The 16,798-nt window shown below is 36.8% G+C and overlaps 2 protein-coding genes across 5 annotated transcripts in view; one reads left to right on the top strand and one right to left on the bottom strand.

Moving 5' to 3' along the window:
* Positions 1 to 79: 79 nt before the first annotated feature.
* On the top strand, positions 80 to 6,277 carry LOC113049694 (WD repeat-containing protein 5). Its single transcript, XM_026212264.1, has 14 exons — positions 80 to 433; positions 857 to 956; positions 1,059 to 1,167; positions 1,256 to 1,329; positions 1,970 to 2,059; positions 2,154 to 2,243; positions 2,354 to 2,437; positions 2,516 to 2,571; positions 2,856 to 2,902; positions 3,116 to 3,191; positions 3,337 to 3,370; positions 3,600 to 3,674; positions 3,777 to 3,864; positions 3,955 to 6,277. The coding sequence occupies exons 2-14, from the start codon at positions 888 to 890 to the stop codon at positions 4,053 to 4,055; spliced, it is 993 nt and encodes a 330-aa protein (XP_026068049.1). The 5' UTR covers positions 80 to 433; positions 857 to 887; the 3' UTR covers positions 4,056 to 6,277.
* A 310-nt stretch (positions 6,278 to 6,587) lies between these two features.
* The window catches only part of rxrab (retinoid x receptor, alpha b), a 55,433-nt gene continuing 45,222 nt past the window's right edge, over positions 6,588 to 16,798 (bottom strand). For 2 of the 4 annotated variants that reach the window (XM_026212262.1, XM_026212263.1), the window contains 5 exons: positions 13,435 to 13,564; positions 12,665 to 12,797; positions 10,017 to 10,108; positions 9,066 to 9,171; positions 6,588 to 8,503 (listed from right to left, as the gene is read on the bottom strand). In XM_026212262.1, coding sequence (XP_026068047.1) covers positions 8,356 to 8,503; positions 9,066 to 9,171; positions 10,017 to 10,108; positions 12,665 to 12,797; positions 13,435 to 13,564 — 609 coding nt within the window. In that variant the 3' untranslated portion in view covers positions 6,588 to 8,355. Of the gene's footprint in view, positions 8,504 to 9,065; positions 9,528 to 9,595; positions 10,109 to 12,664; positions 12,798 to 13,434; positions 13,565 to 16,798 lie in introns of all 4 variants that reach the window. The other 2 variants (XR_003276633.1, XR_003276632.1) reach the window with 2 other exon arrangements.

Below are 16,798 nucleotides of genomic sequence, written 5' to 3'. Positions count from 1 at the left end.
CTAGTATTGCACTAGTTTTATCTTGCAACACCGGTTAAATTTATATAAAACATATTATTTCAAAATGCCTTGGAAATAAAACATTATACAAATAAATAACGGAACCAAATGAACACCTTCTTTTCCATTAGTGGAAATATTTTTGAATAGAATGACTTGCAAAATATTTAAATTGATGATATTGTTCATAGTTTTATTCATAGAAACCAAAGCTGTGAGAAATGTATACTCGTCGAATAAAATAAAGAAAAAGCAGCCACCATCATAAGAATCTGAAGTTGTCATACACACTGCGCATGCGCGGTGACGCGCGTGTCATTTGTCATTTCTATTTGGCTCAGCAAGTGCCCCGAAGCGCCTTTTCTAGCAGTTTGTAAACACAGTCGTTTGGAGCGAACCGTCTGAAACCAAAAGTTTGCTGCAGAAGCCTCCGGTAAGTTTCTACTCGTTTGTTCGTGTTTCATCGCTTATGTGATGTGGAATACCTGAGCTGAATGCAAATATTGGGTCTCTTGTTAGCCTTGCTAAGTGTGTGACAGGCGTGTGTGCGTGACAGGGCGGCAACTACAAACATGTTTACTGATGTAACTAATTTCTATGTGTCTGACGGTCAAAATATACGCGGCACCATTCAAAGTACTAGATAAACATTTGACTTAGTAAGAGGAAGTAACGGGCTTGGCTAAGATGTCTATAAGACTTTTCTTTTTAGGCCATGTGCATTTTGAAACACTCCAATGCTGTTAAGTGTACACGTTTGTTTTGACGATGGACAGTTGAAATAAATGGCATTTGTCTAAATTCTGTACATCTTTTCAATCTGTTTAACAATTTAATGGTCTCCTCTTTTTAAGAGCCCCTGTATTTGACCCACGTAAGGTGCAGGGATGGCATCAGAGGAGAAGAAGCCAGAGACAGAAACACCTAAGACACATTCAGGATCCTCATACTCCAAGGTAGAAAGCCTGGCTTTTGGCTACTTTGATTTTTTTAAAATGCAAAACATCATTCAAAAGTTAAGTTGGTTCTCTGTTTATGTGGTTTATGTCTTTCTGAAGTCTGCTTCTGTGAAGCCAAACTACTCTTTGAAGTTCACCCTCGCAGGTCACACAAAAGCTATATCATCAGTCAAATTTAGCCCCAGTGGTGAATGGTTGGCCAGTTCATGTAAGTAGGGCTATTTATAATATTCAATTTTAATCTACAGAAAGAAAACCAAAGTCTGAAGATTTTGAAATTAAAAATTTGTTTTCAGCGGCAGACAAGCTCATCAAAATATGGGGCGCTTTTGATGGAAAATTTGAGAAGAGTCTTGCAGGACATAAACTTGTGAGTTTTAATCTAAGTTAAAGGAATAGTTCACCCACAAATGAACGTTTGCTGAAAATGTACTTCCTTTAAATGGTCAACTTACAGGAAAATGAAAACTCTGTCATTAATTTACTTCAAACCTATAAGATATTGGTTCATCTTCAAAACACAAACCTAAGATTTTTTTATAAGAAACCTGAGACATTTCTGTTCCTTCATTGAAAATTTATTTCACCAAATTTCATGCTTAAAAAAGTTAATAAAGACATTGTAAAGGAAGAGCTGCCGTGGACCCTAGTTGATGATTTATATGTATGCTTATTGATAAATTTAATGTAAATAACACTCAAACATAAATATCATATAAAGCATTTATTTAGGCCTTAGGTCTTTTTAAAGTGTAAACATTTTAGTGGAATGGACTTTACATGCACATAATTTTATTTAGTAAAAACTAGCATTATTTTTTGTTTTGAAGATAAATGTTTTATGGGTTTGGCAAGACATCATGGGCAGGAAATGATGACAGAATTTTACTTTTGGGTGACTTTAACCTTTAAAGACTCAAGCTGTAAATGTATTCTAGATGTAATTAAGATATGCTATTGTATAAAACGTCTTAAGAGTCTTTTTGTTACAACCCATGTTGTATTTGCAGGGAATATCAGACGTGGCCTGGTCTTCAGATTCAAATCTTTTGGTGTCTGCATCAGATGACAAATCACTGAAGATCTGGGATATGAGTTCGGTAAAACTTGTCAGATAATTTAATCTGATGCTGTAGGTGTCATCCATATCAGCTTCTGACTTCAGTAGCCTAATTCTCTGTCATGCTTTTGAAGGGAAAATGTCTGAAGACACTGAAAGGCCATAGCAACTACGTCTTCTGTTGTAACTTCAACCCACAGTCGAACCTTGTTGTGTCTGGATCTGTAAGCAAACAAACAGATTTCTCATTTTTTAAATGAATAAAAATAAATATGAGACCGTGTTTGTACTCATAAGTCATTGAGGGATCAAGCTATGTGGTTCATGTTGACAGTTTGATGAGAGCGTACGGATTTGGGACGTCAAAACTGGGAAGTGTCTGAAGACCCTGCCTGCTCACTCGGATCCCGTCTCAGCGGTAAACACCAATTACTAAAAATATTTTGTTAGTCTGCATGCAGATTTTGTTGATGTGGGTTTAATGTAATGTTTCCAGGTTCACTTCAACAGAGACGGATCTCTAATAGTATCCAGTAGCTATGATGGTTTATGGTAAGTTGAGTAGTGCCATCTATTAAAAGTGCTGTAAGCACTAACTTTCTGCTAGCTGAATGTTGACAAACCCCAAAACATGAAAGATAGAGTGGCATGGGGCATCCTGCGATTGGATATTTATTTCAGTGAAATCTGTCAGTTAGAAGAGACATTATTTTTGTAATTTACTACTAAACATTTATTTGCAGCACCTTTAAGTCAGCCTCCGTTCACACTTATAAAACTTTAAGACATATGATTACATTATTTACCTTTTCTTAACACTATGGACTGTATTTCAGCCGATTGTGGGACACTGCATCTGGACAATGTCTGAAAACTCTTATAGGTATGTGACTGTTTTCTCTTTATTGTATGTACTAGAGAAGCTGGAGAGCATGATATCAAGTTTTCTTATCATAGTTGGACTTTTAGCCTTAAATCTTGAGTTTTGTTGTGGTACCAGATGGCCGGATGGTGTGTGCTGCATAATTTGGATACATGTAGCCTTTTTAAATTAGGAGAGTGTGTCGATGGTGAACTGAATCTGTTTTATTTCCAGATGATGATAACCCTCCTGTCTCATTTGTGAAGTTTTCTCCAAATGGAAAGTACATTCTTGCTGCGACACTGGACAAGTAAGTGAACACATATCCCTAGTGACTGTTTATTTATTTTTTTTCCATTCAGTGGAGTTTCTGAGACTATATTAATTTTGGAAAAACTGCCAACAATGAAAGGATTCGCCGCCTTTTTTTTTTTTTTTTTTTTTTTTTTTCACAGTACGTTAAAGCTCTGGGACTACAGCAAGGGAAAGGTATGTCATTGAATTACCATACATCTTGACTGCTAATATAGTATATAAATCTAAATATAAATAAACTGTTTTTCTAATGTTAAAGTTTTTTTTCCTTAGGCTTATGTTAAAGCATTTATAATAAGCTGTATATAAACATAATGAAATATTAAGTCAAGTTAATGTGTGTAGGTAATTTTCATGCTTTAACTGAACTATTGTAGCTTTTAATTTTCTTTTCTTTTTTTAGTGTCTCAAGACATATACTGGACATAAGAATGAAAAGTATTGTGTGTTTGCCAATTTTTCTGTAACTGGAGGAAAGGTATGTTCAGTATGACTTTGTCGAAGTATTTGTTTTAATACATAGGTATATAGTTATTTAGACCAGTTTTGAGTAACCTGAATGCGTCTTGCTATCATTCAGTGGATCGTCTCAGGCTCTGAAGACAACATGGTGTATATCTGGAACTTGCAGACCAAAGAAATTGTTCAGAAACTGCAAGGGCACACAGGTATATGACATTTGCTACACCTCCCAGACTCAAACACACGGCAGCCTCTTTGATTTTGTTAACATAAGTATGATGCATTTTTGTCCTTAGATGTAGTGATCTCGACAGCTTGTCACCCTACAGAGAACATCATTGCCTCTGCAGCCCTGGAGAACGACAAGACCATCAAACTGTGGAAAAGTGATTGTTAAGTTAAAGCACTGCCCTTCAGAGGCTTGAGTAGAAACTTCAGAATGACGACTTCCAGTAGTGTCTGTGTTTTACAATGATTTGATAGCACTTAGTGCAGGGTTATTATTGGAGAGATGGGCAGGTCCTGTCTGCTCAGAATAGTGACAATCTCACTCAAGCCTTTTCCCCCTTAATATACAGTAATCTACTGTAATGTTTTCAGTTCGTTTTAATTTGCTACTGAAGAACAAATGTTTTCTTTCAAACCATCGATTGTTGTTTTATTGATCTGTTTTTTGTTTTTGTTTTTGCCATCAAATGATTGCCGTTATTGCTTTTCATTCAAGTGTTTTGGAATCATTGATGTTGATGTGCGAATAACCAATGTGCTAAGGAGCTTTAAATTCTTTCTAAACATTGTTTTCCACTATTTAAGCTTTGAATTTGAAGGCATAAATTAGTCTACATGGCTTTGATCCATTGGAGTAGTAGGTACATTTCCATAAAATTAATTTAAATACAGTGGGGAAAATATTTATTTGATCCTCTGCTGATTTTTGTACGTTTGCCCACTTATAAAGAAATGAAGGGTCAGTAATTTTTATGGTAGGTTTATTTTAACCGATAGATACAGAATACAAACCAAAAAAAATCCAGGAAAAAACATTACATAAAGGTTAGAAATGAATTTGCATTTCAGTGAGTGAAATAAATATTGAAGTATCCCAAAGCAAAACTTGACTTAGTACTTGGTGCAGAAACCCTTGTTGTCAAGTACAGAGGTAAGATGTGTTTTGTAGTTGGTCACCAGGTTTGCAAACATCTCAGGAGAGATTTTGATCCACTCTTTACAGATTCTCTTTAAATCCAAAGGTTTCTTGGCTGTTGATTGCCAGCTCAAAGTTTCAGCTCCCTCCACAGATGTTTTATATGATTGAGGTCTGGAGACTGGCTAGGCCCCTCCATGACCTTAATGTGCTGCTTCTTGAGCCACTCCTTTGTTGCCTTGGCAGTATGTTTCAGGTCATTGTCATGCTGGAAGACCCATCCATGACCCATCTTCAGTGTTCTGGCTGAGGGAAGGAGGTTCGAGTCCAAGATTTTATAGTACATGACCCGTCCATTTGCCCCTCAATGCAGTGAAACTGTGCCATGCCCTTAGCAGAAAAACAGCCCTGAAGTATAATGTTTCCACCTCCGTGCTTGACTGTAGGGATGATGTTCTTGAGGTCATAGTCAGCATTTCTCTCCCTCCAAACACAGCGAATCGAGTTAATGCTCATCTTAATGGTCTCATCTGACCGTAGCACTTTCTCCCAAGCCATCTCTGAATCATTATGTTTTTTGGCAAACTTTAAACGTGCCTGTATATGTGCCTTCTTGAGCCGGGGACCATGGGTGTTTGTTGCAGGATTTCAGTCCATTGCAGCATAGTGTGTTACCTATGGTTTACTTGGTGACTGTGGTCCCAACTGTCTTTAGATCATTAACAAGCTCTTGCGTGGAGCTATAGACCGAAGCCGATTGATGGTCGTTTTGTATTTCTTCCATTTCTGAATAATTGCACCAGCAGTCTTCTTCTCACCAAGCGTGTTGCTGATGATCTTGTAGCCCATTCCAGCCTTGTGCAGATCTACAATCTTGTCTCTGACATCCTTTGACAGCTCTTTGGTCTTGCTCATGGTGGTGGGAGAGGTTGGAAAAGAAGATACAGATTGTGTGGACAGGACAGATGTCTTATACACAAATCTAGCTGACATTAGGAGTAACTTCTTAAAGTGCCAGGACTAATCTGTGTTCCACATGGGCACATAACCAATCTGTGGGAGCCAGAATTCTTGCTGGATGGAAGGGGATCAAATACTTATTTTATACACTGAAATGCAAAGCAATTTCTAACCTTTATATGATGTCTTTTTTTCTGGATTGTTTTTGGCTGATACTGTCTCCATCCGTTAAAAAACCTACCATAAAAATGACAGACCCTTCTTTTTTTTTTTTTTTAAGTGGGCAAACGTACAAAATCAGCATGGGATCAAATACATATTTTCCCCACTGTGTGTGTATATATATGAGGAATATAAAAAATCTATGTAAATGTTGTTGCAGCAATATTCTGCTTTATGAAAATGTTCATTTTATTTAATGTTTATATATGTATCTGATATCTTGTATAAGACCATTTATTCAAAACTCTCAAATAGTTATTTTGTTTGCTGAAGATAATATAACAGTCTTTTTTACAATCTGAAATTTTATATTTCTTTGAACGGACATAATATAGTAGGTCAATACACAATACACTCTCCGTTTGTCTTGTAAAAAAGGAGGAGTGAGCTGTGCTCAGCTCTCAGGTGAGGGTACCATGAAAACAAATGGCAGAGGAACAGAGAAGCCTTTGCACATAAACCCTTCCCTCAGTCCAGGTCTGAGGCCACGGCTCCACTTAAAAATGAATATTTACACCAACAATGTGTACAATATAGAACAGACAAAATAATGACGTAGAGAGAAAAAAAAAAAATTACACTTTGTACAAAAATAGATCATTCTCTTAAAATGCATCTCTTTTGTGTTTTGCTGACATGTCCTGTGATGGATTGGTGTCTCACAGGGAAATATTACAGATGTCTGATAGCGGCACATCAGGATTTTAGCTGATATTAGATTAAATGTGCCCGGCTCCTGATGGTTTAACAAACCCTGTTTGACACAGTGCGAATCCAAGAGTGCTTACAATGTCTGCGTTTTCTCTATACCTCAGCAAAGGGGTCTTTAGTTCTTGTATGCAGATTCTAAATATGCTGGTTTTGGAGTAATAAAAGGCCAAAGATGTACAATGACAGAACAAACAAAAGTCCACTGATCTTCCATGATACAGATTCAAATTTCAACCTGGTCGAAGCTTGAAAACATGACCTCTAGAACTTCAGGTTGTGTATATCAATCACATAGACAGTATATGCTGTTTATGTGTATCTTCGACTGAATACTCATGTTTCTGTGAGGCCTGGCGTTATCATCAGCAGAAAATGTCATCTAAATCAGTAGGTCTGCTAATGACAACTGCTGAGCGGCTCAAATACCCTTCCGAATTCCAATAATAGTTATTAAAATTCACTGTCATCATGAAAACACTGGTTCAGATTGGCTCAATCTGCAACTGAGGTTTGATGCATCAATACAAATGTTACGAAATCTATCATCATTACAGTTTCTTCCTTACGACACAGATAAGACTGCACAACAGAACCCAAAAATTGCATTTGAATCAACCTGAGGCTTAGAAAGTATTATTTTGCAGTGTTTGCCAAGCAGTCTGTAAAAATCGTTAGGTTACTGACGTAACCCCCGGTTCTCTGATAACATGGAAAGTTAGAAAGAGAACCAACTGTTAAACCTCATGTAATAGCAAATAAGCACAGCTGCAATGTCACAACTTTTCCAATAGGGGACAGGCATGGCACTTCCCAAACCTCGCAATTCCCTGAGGCCAGACCATCATCTGGATTCCTTTAACTCCTTGCTTATTTTCAAATCACAAAAACCCACTTGCTGGGAATCATCAGATGATATATATATATATATAAGATTATTGAAAATCTTTGGAAATACTTAATACAAATTTATGCTGAATTACTGAGCCATGAAAAATCTTCCATAATTTTTTGTACACAATTCTAACAATGAATCGTTGTATTTTTTCATCCAGTGCGAGTTCAGCCAGGAGTACTTTTCATTCTTTTTAGACCATTCTGTTATTCATAGGCCCATATATCTTGTAAAAAGAAAAGGACTTGAAACCAAACTGCGTGCAGTTTCTTCCTCATGAAGATGGACTTTAAGAATCCTGATGTATGGCAATACCACTGAAAGAATTTCTAAGTGCCTGGGGGAGTTACTGTGGTCCTGTTCACTGTTCCAATAGCAGATACAGTAATGTGTTTTCTAAAGACAGCTGCATGAAGAAGTGCATCCGAGGTATTTTGTTTCCTCTCATGAAAATTCACAGCTCAATGATTGTGAGTTCAGGGATGAGGCGGTTTGGCTGTGTACAAAAGCAGAGGTAGACCTCTGTAAGGCAGAAGAAATGAGAAACCATAAACTCCAGAACTGCATGCAAACCAGGAAAAAACTCACACAATCCATCCTGCGTGCTATTCCGTAATGAACAGTTACACAGTATTTTGTGTATTGCGCAATGTTCCTGATGAAAAGCCAATGAGTTGAGTCTTCTCCTGTGAGATCAGAGATGTGTCCTGTGGCCTCCTGTAGCGTTGTGTACATGAGCTGCACCCTCTGGCAGAACAGATCGTTCCCTTATGTCATTTGGTGTGGCGCTTCCAGCATTTCCATTAGGAAAGTGTCGATGGGTGTGTCTCCGATCAACTTAAAAAAGAAGAGATGTTCAAGACACTTCAGGCCGATGGAGCGCAGGGCAGGCAGACGCAGTAACAGCTTGGCGAATCTGTCCGAGAAACAATGGATGTCAGTGTTTGGATGAGCACAGTGTAATACTTCAATAGTTTTTTAATAATAATAAAGTTAGAGGTCTGTAAAAAATATATTTTAGAAATTACTACTTAATAATATCGAACAAAAGTGACAGTACAGACATGTATAATGCTACAAAAAAAATTCTGTTCCAAATAAATATTGTTCTTTTGAACTTTGTTAATTAAGGAATCTTGGAAGAATGTATCAAAGTTTCCACAAAATGTCATTTGAGCAGCAAATTAGCATATCAGAAAGATTTCTAAAGGATCATGTGACGCTGGACTAGACTGGTGGTGTAAGATGCTGAAAATTAAGCTTTGCAATCACAAGAATAAATCATATTTAAAAAAAATATTCAAATAGTTATCTTAAATTAAAATATTATTTCACAATTACTGTTTTACCAGTTAAATCTCTATAAAATTAAATTTGTTTTGTGCAAACATTCAGTTTTACATGCAAGTGAAATAATGAAGGATACATAAGCATGTGTGAGATGAAAAAAAAGTGTGTGTGTGTGTGTGTGTGTGTACCTTCCAGGCTGATCAGGATATTTGTGTTTACAGTAGGCCTCTAGAGATGCATACACTCTTTCCCTTAATGCCTCCACCTCTGATGGATTACTCAGTCCTTTTGAATCTAAGAGTTGATTAAAAAAAAGAAAAAGAAAAAAGGACGGATTGAAGGATGATAGACAGCAAAGCACCGACAAAAAAGAAAAAGGTTATGTTAAGGTTTCATTCTGGGCCACTTTATTAGATGCTACACTACTATTCAGAAGTTGGGGGTCCTGAAAAACATATATTAGTTCATCATGGTTAACTGTTTTCAACATTAATAATATTACGAATTGTTTCTTGAGCACTTCTATTAATATTAATAAATCAACCCTAAACCTTTGAACAGTGGTGTACATTTGTGTGATGTGCAAACATATCTTGTCTTGTGGCTGATGGGTTTTGCTATAACTTCAAGGCTGAATCAATGACTTTAAGCTGTAGATAAAGACATTCCAGAAATCAAAAACAAGGCAAATCGCTGACTACAAATGATCTTCACTTACTGTTGGGCATATTATATTTGGAAGTCCACAGCATCACTTCTCCATACAATGCAATTGAACGAAACTTCCAGTATAGTTTCCAGTATGATGAAATGGAAAATCAACAGTGATTTTTAACATCCTAGACTGGACTGTCGACATTTTTACATACCAAAATGACCATTTTTATTGTCAATGTTGCACAAATTTACTGTTCGATTTATGCAATACTCGAAACATACTGCTTTCTATAAGCTCGGTTTACTGTGGTTTACAGTCATAGGAATCTAATTTACTCTTTCTGGCTTTACTTCAACACATTTCTTAGGAATTTGCCAAAACAAATAGCAAGGTAGGTCGATCAAACTGAAGTGGCATTTTAAACGCACTTGCATAAGAGTGCTGTGTGCGCATGTGTTTGTCTAAGTATACATTACTGTACCTGGATTGAAAAGAACAATGGCCCGCAGGCATCCAAGTTCAGTCTTGTCCATTTGCATGTCTCTCATCTTTGACACAAGCTCCGTCAGCACTCTGTAAAAAAGGGCACAGGCAACATGAGCAAGCTGATTAATTGCAAATTCATTTTCTCCAATATACCCCTAAAAACGTCAGGAAATATTCTGTGACATATTAAACATGCCCAGTGAGTCATCGCTCCACCTTTATATTTCGTTTTCATATTGCCTTGAAAATCAAAGTCATTATGTCTTCTAAGACACATTCATCTCTACTGCCGACGGAGCGGGCAGCATATATTTCATTAGTGAGGACACCAGCATATCTCACACTGCCAGTGAAACATTATCACAGCGCTACATAAAACTGCCTTATGGCTTAATGTAAAAATGACATCAATCACGAGTAAGATGTGGAGGACACTTTCATGATGCAGCGTCTAATATCATTATGGAGGTTATTTTCAAAAATTCACGTGTGCATGACTTATATCACAAATCTTTCACACGGTGTACAGTGAGGACACTGAAGGATCTCCTAGAAGATCACAAGACCATGCCCTCCATAAACTGAATGATGACACTGAATTTAGTTAGGACAGTTCACCCAAAGTGAAAATTCAATGTCAACGTCATTCCAAACCTGTCTGACTTCTCTTTTCTGTGAAACACAAAAGCAGATGTTTAGGAGTATGTTTTGGCTGCTCTTTTCCATAAAATTAAAGTGAATGGGGACTGGAGCTATGAAGCTCCAAAATGACAAAAAGAAGTGGCATGAAAGTATCGTAAAACTTATTAATACACTCACACACTATAATCTTATAAAGCCCTTAAAAATAAATAAATAAGTGAATAAATAAAAGGTTTGTGTGGGAAAAAGACACAAAGATACATTCAGTCTAAAGGCACCATATTTGACTTGAGATTTTCAGTGCATTATGGCTTAAATTTTGGTCTGTCCCTCACACAAAACTATCCCACAGCTTCAGATGATTTGGAATACAGAATGCAGCCACCCACTTTTTCATCTGTATTTTCTTATTCATTTTTCCCATATGGATTTTTAAAAGAACCAATCCAACCAGCTAGAAGGCGAATCACAACATTACAAATAGTAAAAAAAAAGTAAATGCTGACAAAAGAACAAAGGTACAAGACTCTGTACTTAATGGCTTTAATGTGGGAAAGCATTGCAAATGACAAATTAAAAAGGCAAATAAATACAAAAATATACAGTACTGTGCAAAAGTAAGTATTTCCACCAAGTGTGTATCCACCAATGTCAGTTATTTATTTGATTTCTTTCTATATTTTGCTGTAGTGTGTCAGTAGTAAATATAGGTTTACATTTGCAAACATTATTTTAGGAATTAATTATAATAATCCAGTGAGGTTTTTGTTTGCACAAGGAATCTGACAGCAGCCAGTGCTCCACACAGAGATCTGATCTCAGCATCATCACCAGTCAGTCTGGAATAACATGAAGAAACAGGTGAAACTGAGACAGACTCAATCCAGAAGAACTGTGGCAATGTCTCCAAAACACTTCAAGAAACCTTTTTGCAAAGCTAGCTAAAGAACAATGCCCAAGTGCACCTGGGACAAAAGCATTTTTTAATGCATAGTGTGGTCACACCAAATGTTGATTTTATTTAGTTAATAGAAGTTAGTTGATAAAGAACATCCTTGTGCAAACAAAAATCTCACCGGATTATTACAGTTAATGGCAAAATGGTGGAAATTTAGATTTAATTTAATCTCTTTCCATTGATGTATGGTTTATTAGGAATGGACAATATTTGGTCGAGATACAACTATTTGAAAATCTGGAATCTGAGGGTGCAAAAAAATCTAAATACATAGAAAATAACCTTTAAAACTGTCCAAATGAATTCTTAGCAATGCATATTACTAATCAAAAATTAAGTTTTCATTTATTTATGGTAGGAAATGTACAAAATATCTTCATGGAACAAGATCTTTACTTAATAACCTAATGATTTTTGGCATAAAAGTAAATTCTAAAATTTTGACCCATACAATGTTTTTTTGGATATTGCTAAAAATATACCCCAGCGACAAAAGACTGGTTTTGTGCTCCAGGGTCACACACATAAACATGACCCTATTATGACACTACCGAGTTTTTGGTGCAGTTTGCTTGTTTCAGTTCTCTGATTCATGGAGGTTTCTCTACAGAATCATGAGTAATGTATAGTTTTATAACAGGAATTCAGCTGTTCAACATGATCATTCAAAAGACATGTTGAAATAAAACCATCTAATGGCTTCAAGAAAAGCATATGCTATCGATTAACAACCTCGTAGCTCACATTCAGTCTGTCTTCAACGGTTCACAAGTTATGGTTGAAAATCAAGTTCCCCAAGGAAGAAAATGAATGTTATTTTTACTTAAGATTTATATACTTTTACTTGTATACTTTTTGGAGCTTTAAGGTGGTATTTTTTTGTATTTGCCATTTGTAACATTGACAGTCCCTCTCCCTGTTTACTTTCACTACAGTAAAAAGAACAGCCAAGATGTTCTTCAGAAAGTCACCTTTTGTGTTACTCAGAAGAAAGAAAATCATACAGACTCATGCTTCTTCTCTGAAAACGAACGTTTACTAACCTGTCAAAGATGGCTCCCACACCGGCCGTGTGTGCACTGTCTCTATGGACGTGAAGGCCGGTGGCTAATAATATCCCATCCTTCACAGCTATAGACCGATGTGAAAAAGAGGCGATCAGGAGTTCATTCCACCCTGGCAACAGAGGACAGAAGCACAAAAGCACATTCATAACCGAACAAACAAACAAAGGTAACAGGAAAGAGAGCAACATGTGTATCTCTGTCTATTAGTGTGCACGTGGTGGCTTTGTCTTCTAGCTCATTTTCTTAAAAATATTAAGTTTTAATGAAGACATTTTAAGTTGTTTAATACATCGTCACAGTTTCAAACACTGCGATCCCCATTTCAGAGGCTCTGAATAAAACGCACTGAATAGAGTTCGATTGTCCTCAGGCAACCTACAGCCTAATGAAATAAATGCAACATGTGAACAGCGAGAACAATCCAGCCTCTTATTCTCCCTCCGTCTATGCTGAAGCCATCATCCTTAACAGAATAAGGACTCTCACTCCAAGATAATGAGATGGAATTCCTTCTTTAATCGATGCTGTGGCCCGAGGCTGGATCAAATGTATCTCTGAATCCATATAAATGTTTCTGGAATAGACAATAATGTCACATGGCCGTAAACGTACTCATTTCATTATCCGATGCTGTTCTGAGCTGTAACTCCATAGCTGGAAGACTAGATGTTCAGCACAAGGGTCTCATCAGGTCAGTGTCTGCAGGACTCAAACAAAAGTGGTCTGTTTTTTTTTTAGTGACGCACCTGCTCTCAGGAGGATGACCTGATCGTCCAGCGGGAGATCAGAAAAGTGAGGTATCCGCTTGGCCCACTCCACTAAGGTAAAGAGTTGCTTGTCAGCTGCTTGGCAGATGTTTGTTACAGGGTCGTTAGGCTGGAGAGAGAGAGAGAGAGAGAGAGAGAGAGAGAGAGAGAGAGAGGTGAACTATTTGGCAATATAGCTTCACAGACACAAACAAAAGAAAAAAATGCAAAGAGTTCTCTTTTGTCAATCCTCTTTTCTCACGTTGTTTCTCCTAGACAGGTATGGAGAGCAAACTTTTGCTTTTGTCTCAGATTCTCAGATTTTCTTCTTGGAAAAAGACCCCAGTGATCTCCTTATTTCAGAAAAGATAAGATATGCCAAGATCCCAACATATGCAGAAAGCCTCTATATATGAACAAACAAACTAAAACATTTCTAAATAGATTCAACTAAATGATGCTATCCACGTTAATTTAATCTCATTTTCATTAGAAATGTCTTCGAAAAATATGATCACTAATGTCTTATTGTAAAGTAAAGAACTTTTAACGAGAGCGCAATAACAAACAATGTTATTGCCTGCCTGGAATAAGAACAGAATGACATGTTTCTTTATGTTATTTGCATTCAGCATAGATATCACCAAGAGAAACTCGGCTGTCAAACTCAGTGATGTGAGTGGAAATCATTCCTGTCATTGGCCCCCAATGGAACATTTTTATTTTCGGTTTAACTCGTGCTCTCTAAAAGCCTTTCCTTCTGCTTGAGTAACCCAAACTCTCCAGCCCAGAATCAATCAGAGCAAGCGCTCATGCACCCGCAGCTTGGCATGTCGGAGCACTCTGTGCGTCTTCTGCTGTAGTCATGGAGCGAATTCTCTCCCAGTAGGATCCCGAAATCACATCATCATCATCATCATCATCATCATCCTCCACCCAGAGTGAAAAGCTCTTTCATTTTAGTGGTAACATACCCTTGTGGAAAAGTAGACTTTATCACTCTTCTACAAAGAGCAAGTATAACAGAAATAATATAATAATAACAACAAAAGTCATTAATAATAACTTAAAGTCCCCATGAAATCAAAATGGATGTTTTGGTATGAATTTTTGTATGAATATGTAGCTAGTGTGCTCCAAAACATTGATAAAATTTACATTTAGAAAATATAACACCCAAAACTTACAGTCTCACTGATTTTGATGACATCACCCAACTTCTGTCCAAACTAAAAACTCTCTAGAATCTAAAATGTCACGTCCCGCCCCTACACTATTTACACACTAAATCTGCGAGCGGTCACCTGTTCACAGTTTTCTGTAATATGACGAATGGCACGTAGCAAACTATATAATACACATATAAACAGCAAAGAATGCTTTTCTAGCTTTTTTTTCTCTTGTTTCCAAACAATGGGGTAAGTTAAATAATCTTGTTTTCTGTTTGAAATAAGATTATTTTGCTTACCCCACAGGTAGATTCTTTAGCTTGTTTCAAGCAAAAACGTACTTAAATTCGACTTGTTTTTCTCTGAAAATAAGACAATAATTTTTACTTGTCTAGAAAAACCTTCTCGATTTAAGAATTCTTAGATATTTTGGCTGGAAACAAGACACAATATCTAGTGTGCAGTGTACGCATGAGTCGTGAGAAATAAAAAAACCTATTGGGATCATTTGAATTCTATACAGAATGCTATATTTTGTAGTGATATGGATGAGATTAGGAGGAGAAACGGTGAGACATTCTCCATATTAGAAACAGCAGTGATGAGTAGAAGAGATAAGACCAGTGCCATTCACCAATATATCACACACTTTACAAACTACAAATCCTCAGCATCATAATCACTGTTTTACTTTAATAACAGTTTCATACTGAGTCTAAAGGGGTAAACCATAAGCTGTCAAATGCTGCTTTACAGAGCTCAACAGCACTAGCCCAAGCTGTGATACAAACAAAACGCTATTGGACTATTTTAAAAAGGGGGCGGGGCTGCTCAATATGTCCCGCCCTGTCTTCCTGTTTCGGTTAAAATTATGTCAGCACATTTAATAATACTATAAGTACTTCAATTGACCTTTAAGTGGGAAATTAATGCAATGTTTTTGGACACTTATGTGCTTGTTAATTGCAATTAAATGAAAATTCAAACCAAATTCATATTAAATGCAGTCACTGGAATTTTGTGCACTTTTTAACACTTGAGTAGGAGTTACTCAATCGCATGTAATTTCTCACTAACGACTTAGTGTCTTTGAAATTTGGTTAAAGTCTACTTTCAAGAGTACTAAGGTAAACTAAACTGCCATTTCTATTGAAACATTTCTGTCATGTATTGGCATTTATTTGTAATTTCACATATGTAAAGATGTTGTAATTTAGTACATATGCCAAGTTCTGACATTAAACTCTAGATGGCGCAGGCTGAATGGTCGTTAACGCAAACTGATGATGTTCATAGCTACTTGGCACAAGCTGACTGGTTTATGATGTATACACAGACAATAGGCTTGCTGCTTTACATTTAAATCGCTGGCTAGTTTCATGGGTCCTCTGAAACCCTTCACCTTCCCCAGCTCCACCTTTATAGATCTGCTATGGGTTATCATATATATGCTATTTGTGCAGCAGCAGTATGTCTTAAATACTCACAGCACTTTTCAGCAGCAGCAGCAGCAGCAAAGCACTATTTCTGTTAAGATCAAATACATTAACATTGTCATATTCATTACCACATCTTCTGAGAGTTGTTATGATAGAACTAAAAACATTCTAACCTAACATTCTTTATAATATATTTATTTGTGTTCAGCAGAAAAAAAAAGTCATACTCATTCGGAAAGACATGAGGGTGAGTAAATGATGACAAAAGTTTCATTTTTGATTGAACTATGCCTTTAAGCGCACTTCTTTATCAAGTGTCTCCATGAGTTCATATCACCCACAGACTGAAATATCATAACAAGAAGATATACATCTTTCTCGAAAGTCTCTTAATTTACACAGCTTTCAGTTCAGATCATCGTGTCTTAAAAGTTCTCCATTCAGCCCAAGAGGAACTCAAATTCATTACAGCCCTATTCATGTACCAGGACCTTCCCCAGGGCTCAAGGACAAACACACAAACAGCCATTAAAAAAACAACTGTGGGGGAAACAAACAATCTGAAAATACAAAGTAGGGAAGACAAAGCATATGCCTCTTTCTCCCTGACCTCTACATGATTTAGAGCTTACAACTGCGCAAAACAGAGGACACATGTGCACAAGGCATAAATATACACACAGCACTAACCTCTGTGTGTCTAACTGACATGCTTAATGGCTGACGCTCTTATCTAGTGACGTGACAATGTGCTTC

This window comes from Carassius auratus, chromosome 30 (genome assembly GCF_003368295.1).
Source record: "Carassius auratus strain Wakin chromosome 30, ASM336829v1, whole genome shotgun sequence".
Taxonomy (NCBI): Eukaryota; Metazoa; Chordata; class Actinopteri; order Cypriniformes; family Cyprinidae; genus Carassius; species Carassius auratus.
The sequence above is the reverse complement of the archived record's forward strand: the minus strand, read 5'-3'. Positions and strand labels throughout refer to the sequence as shown.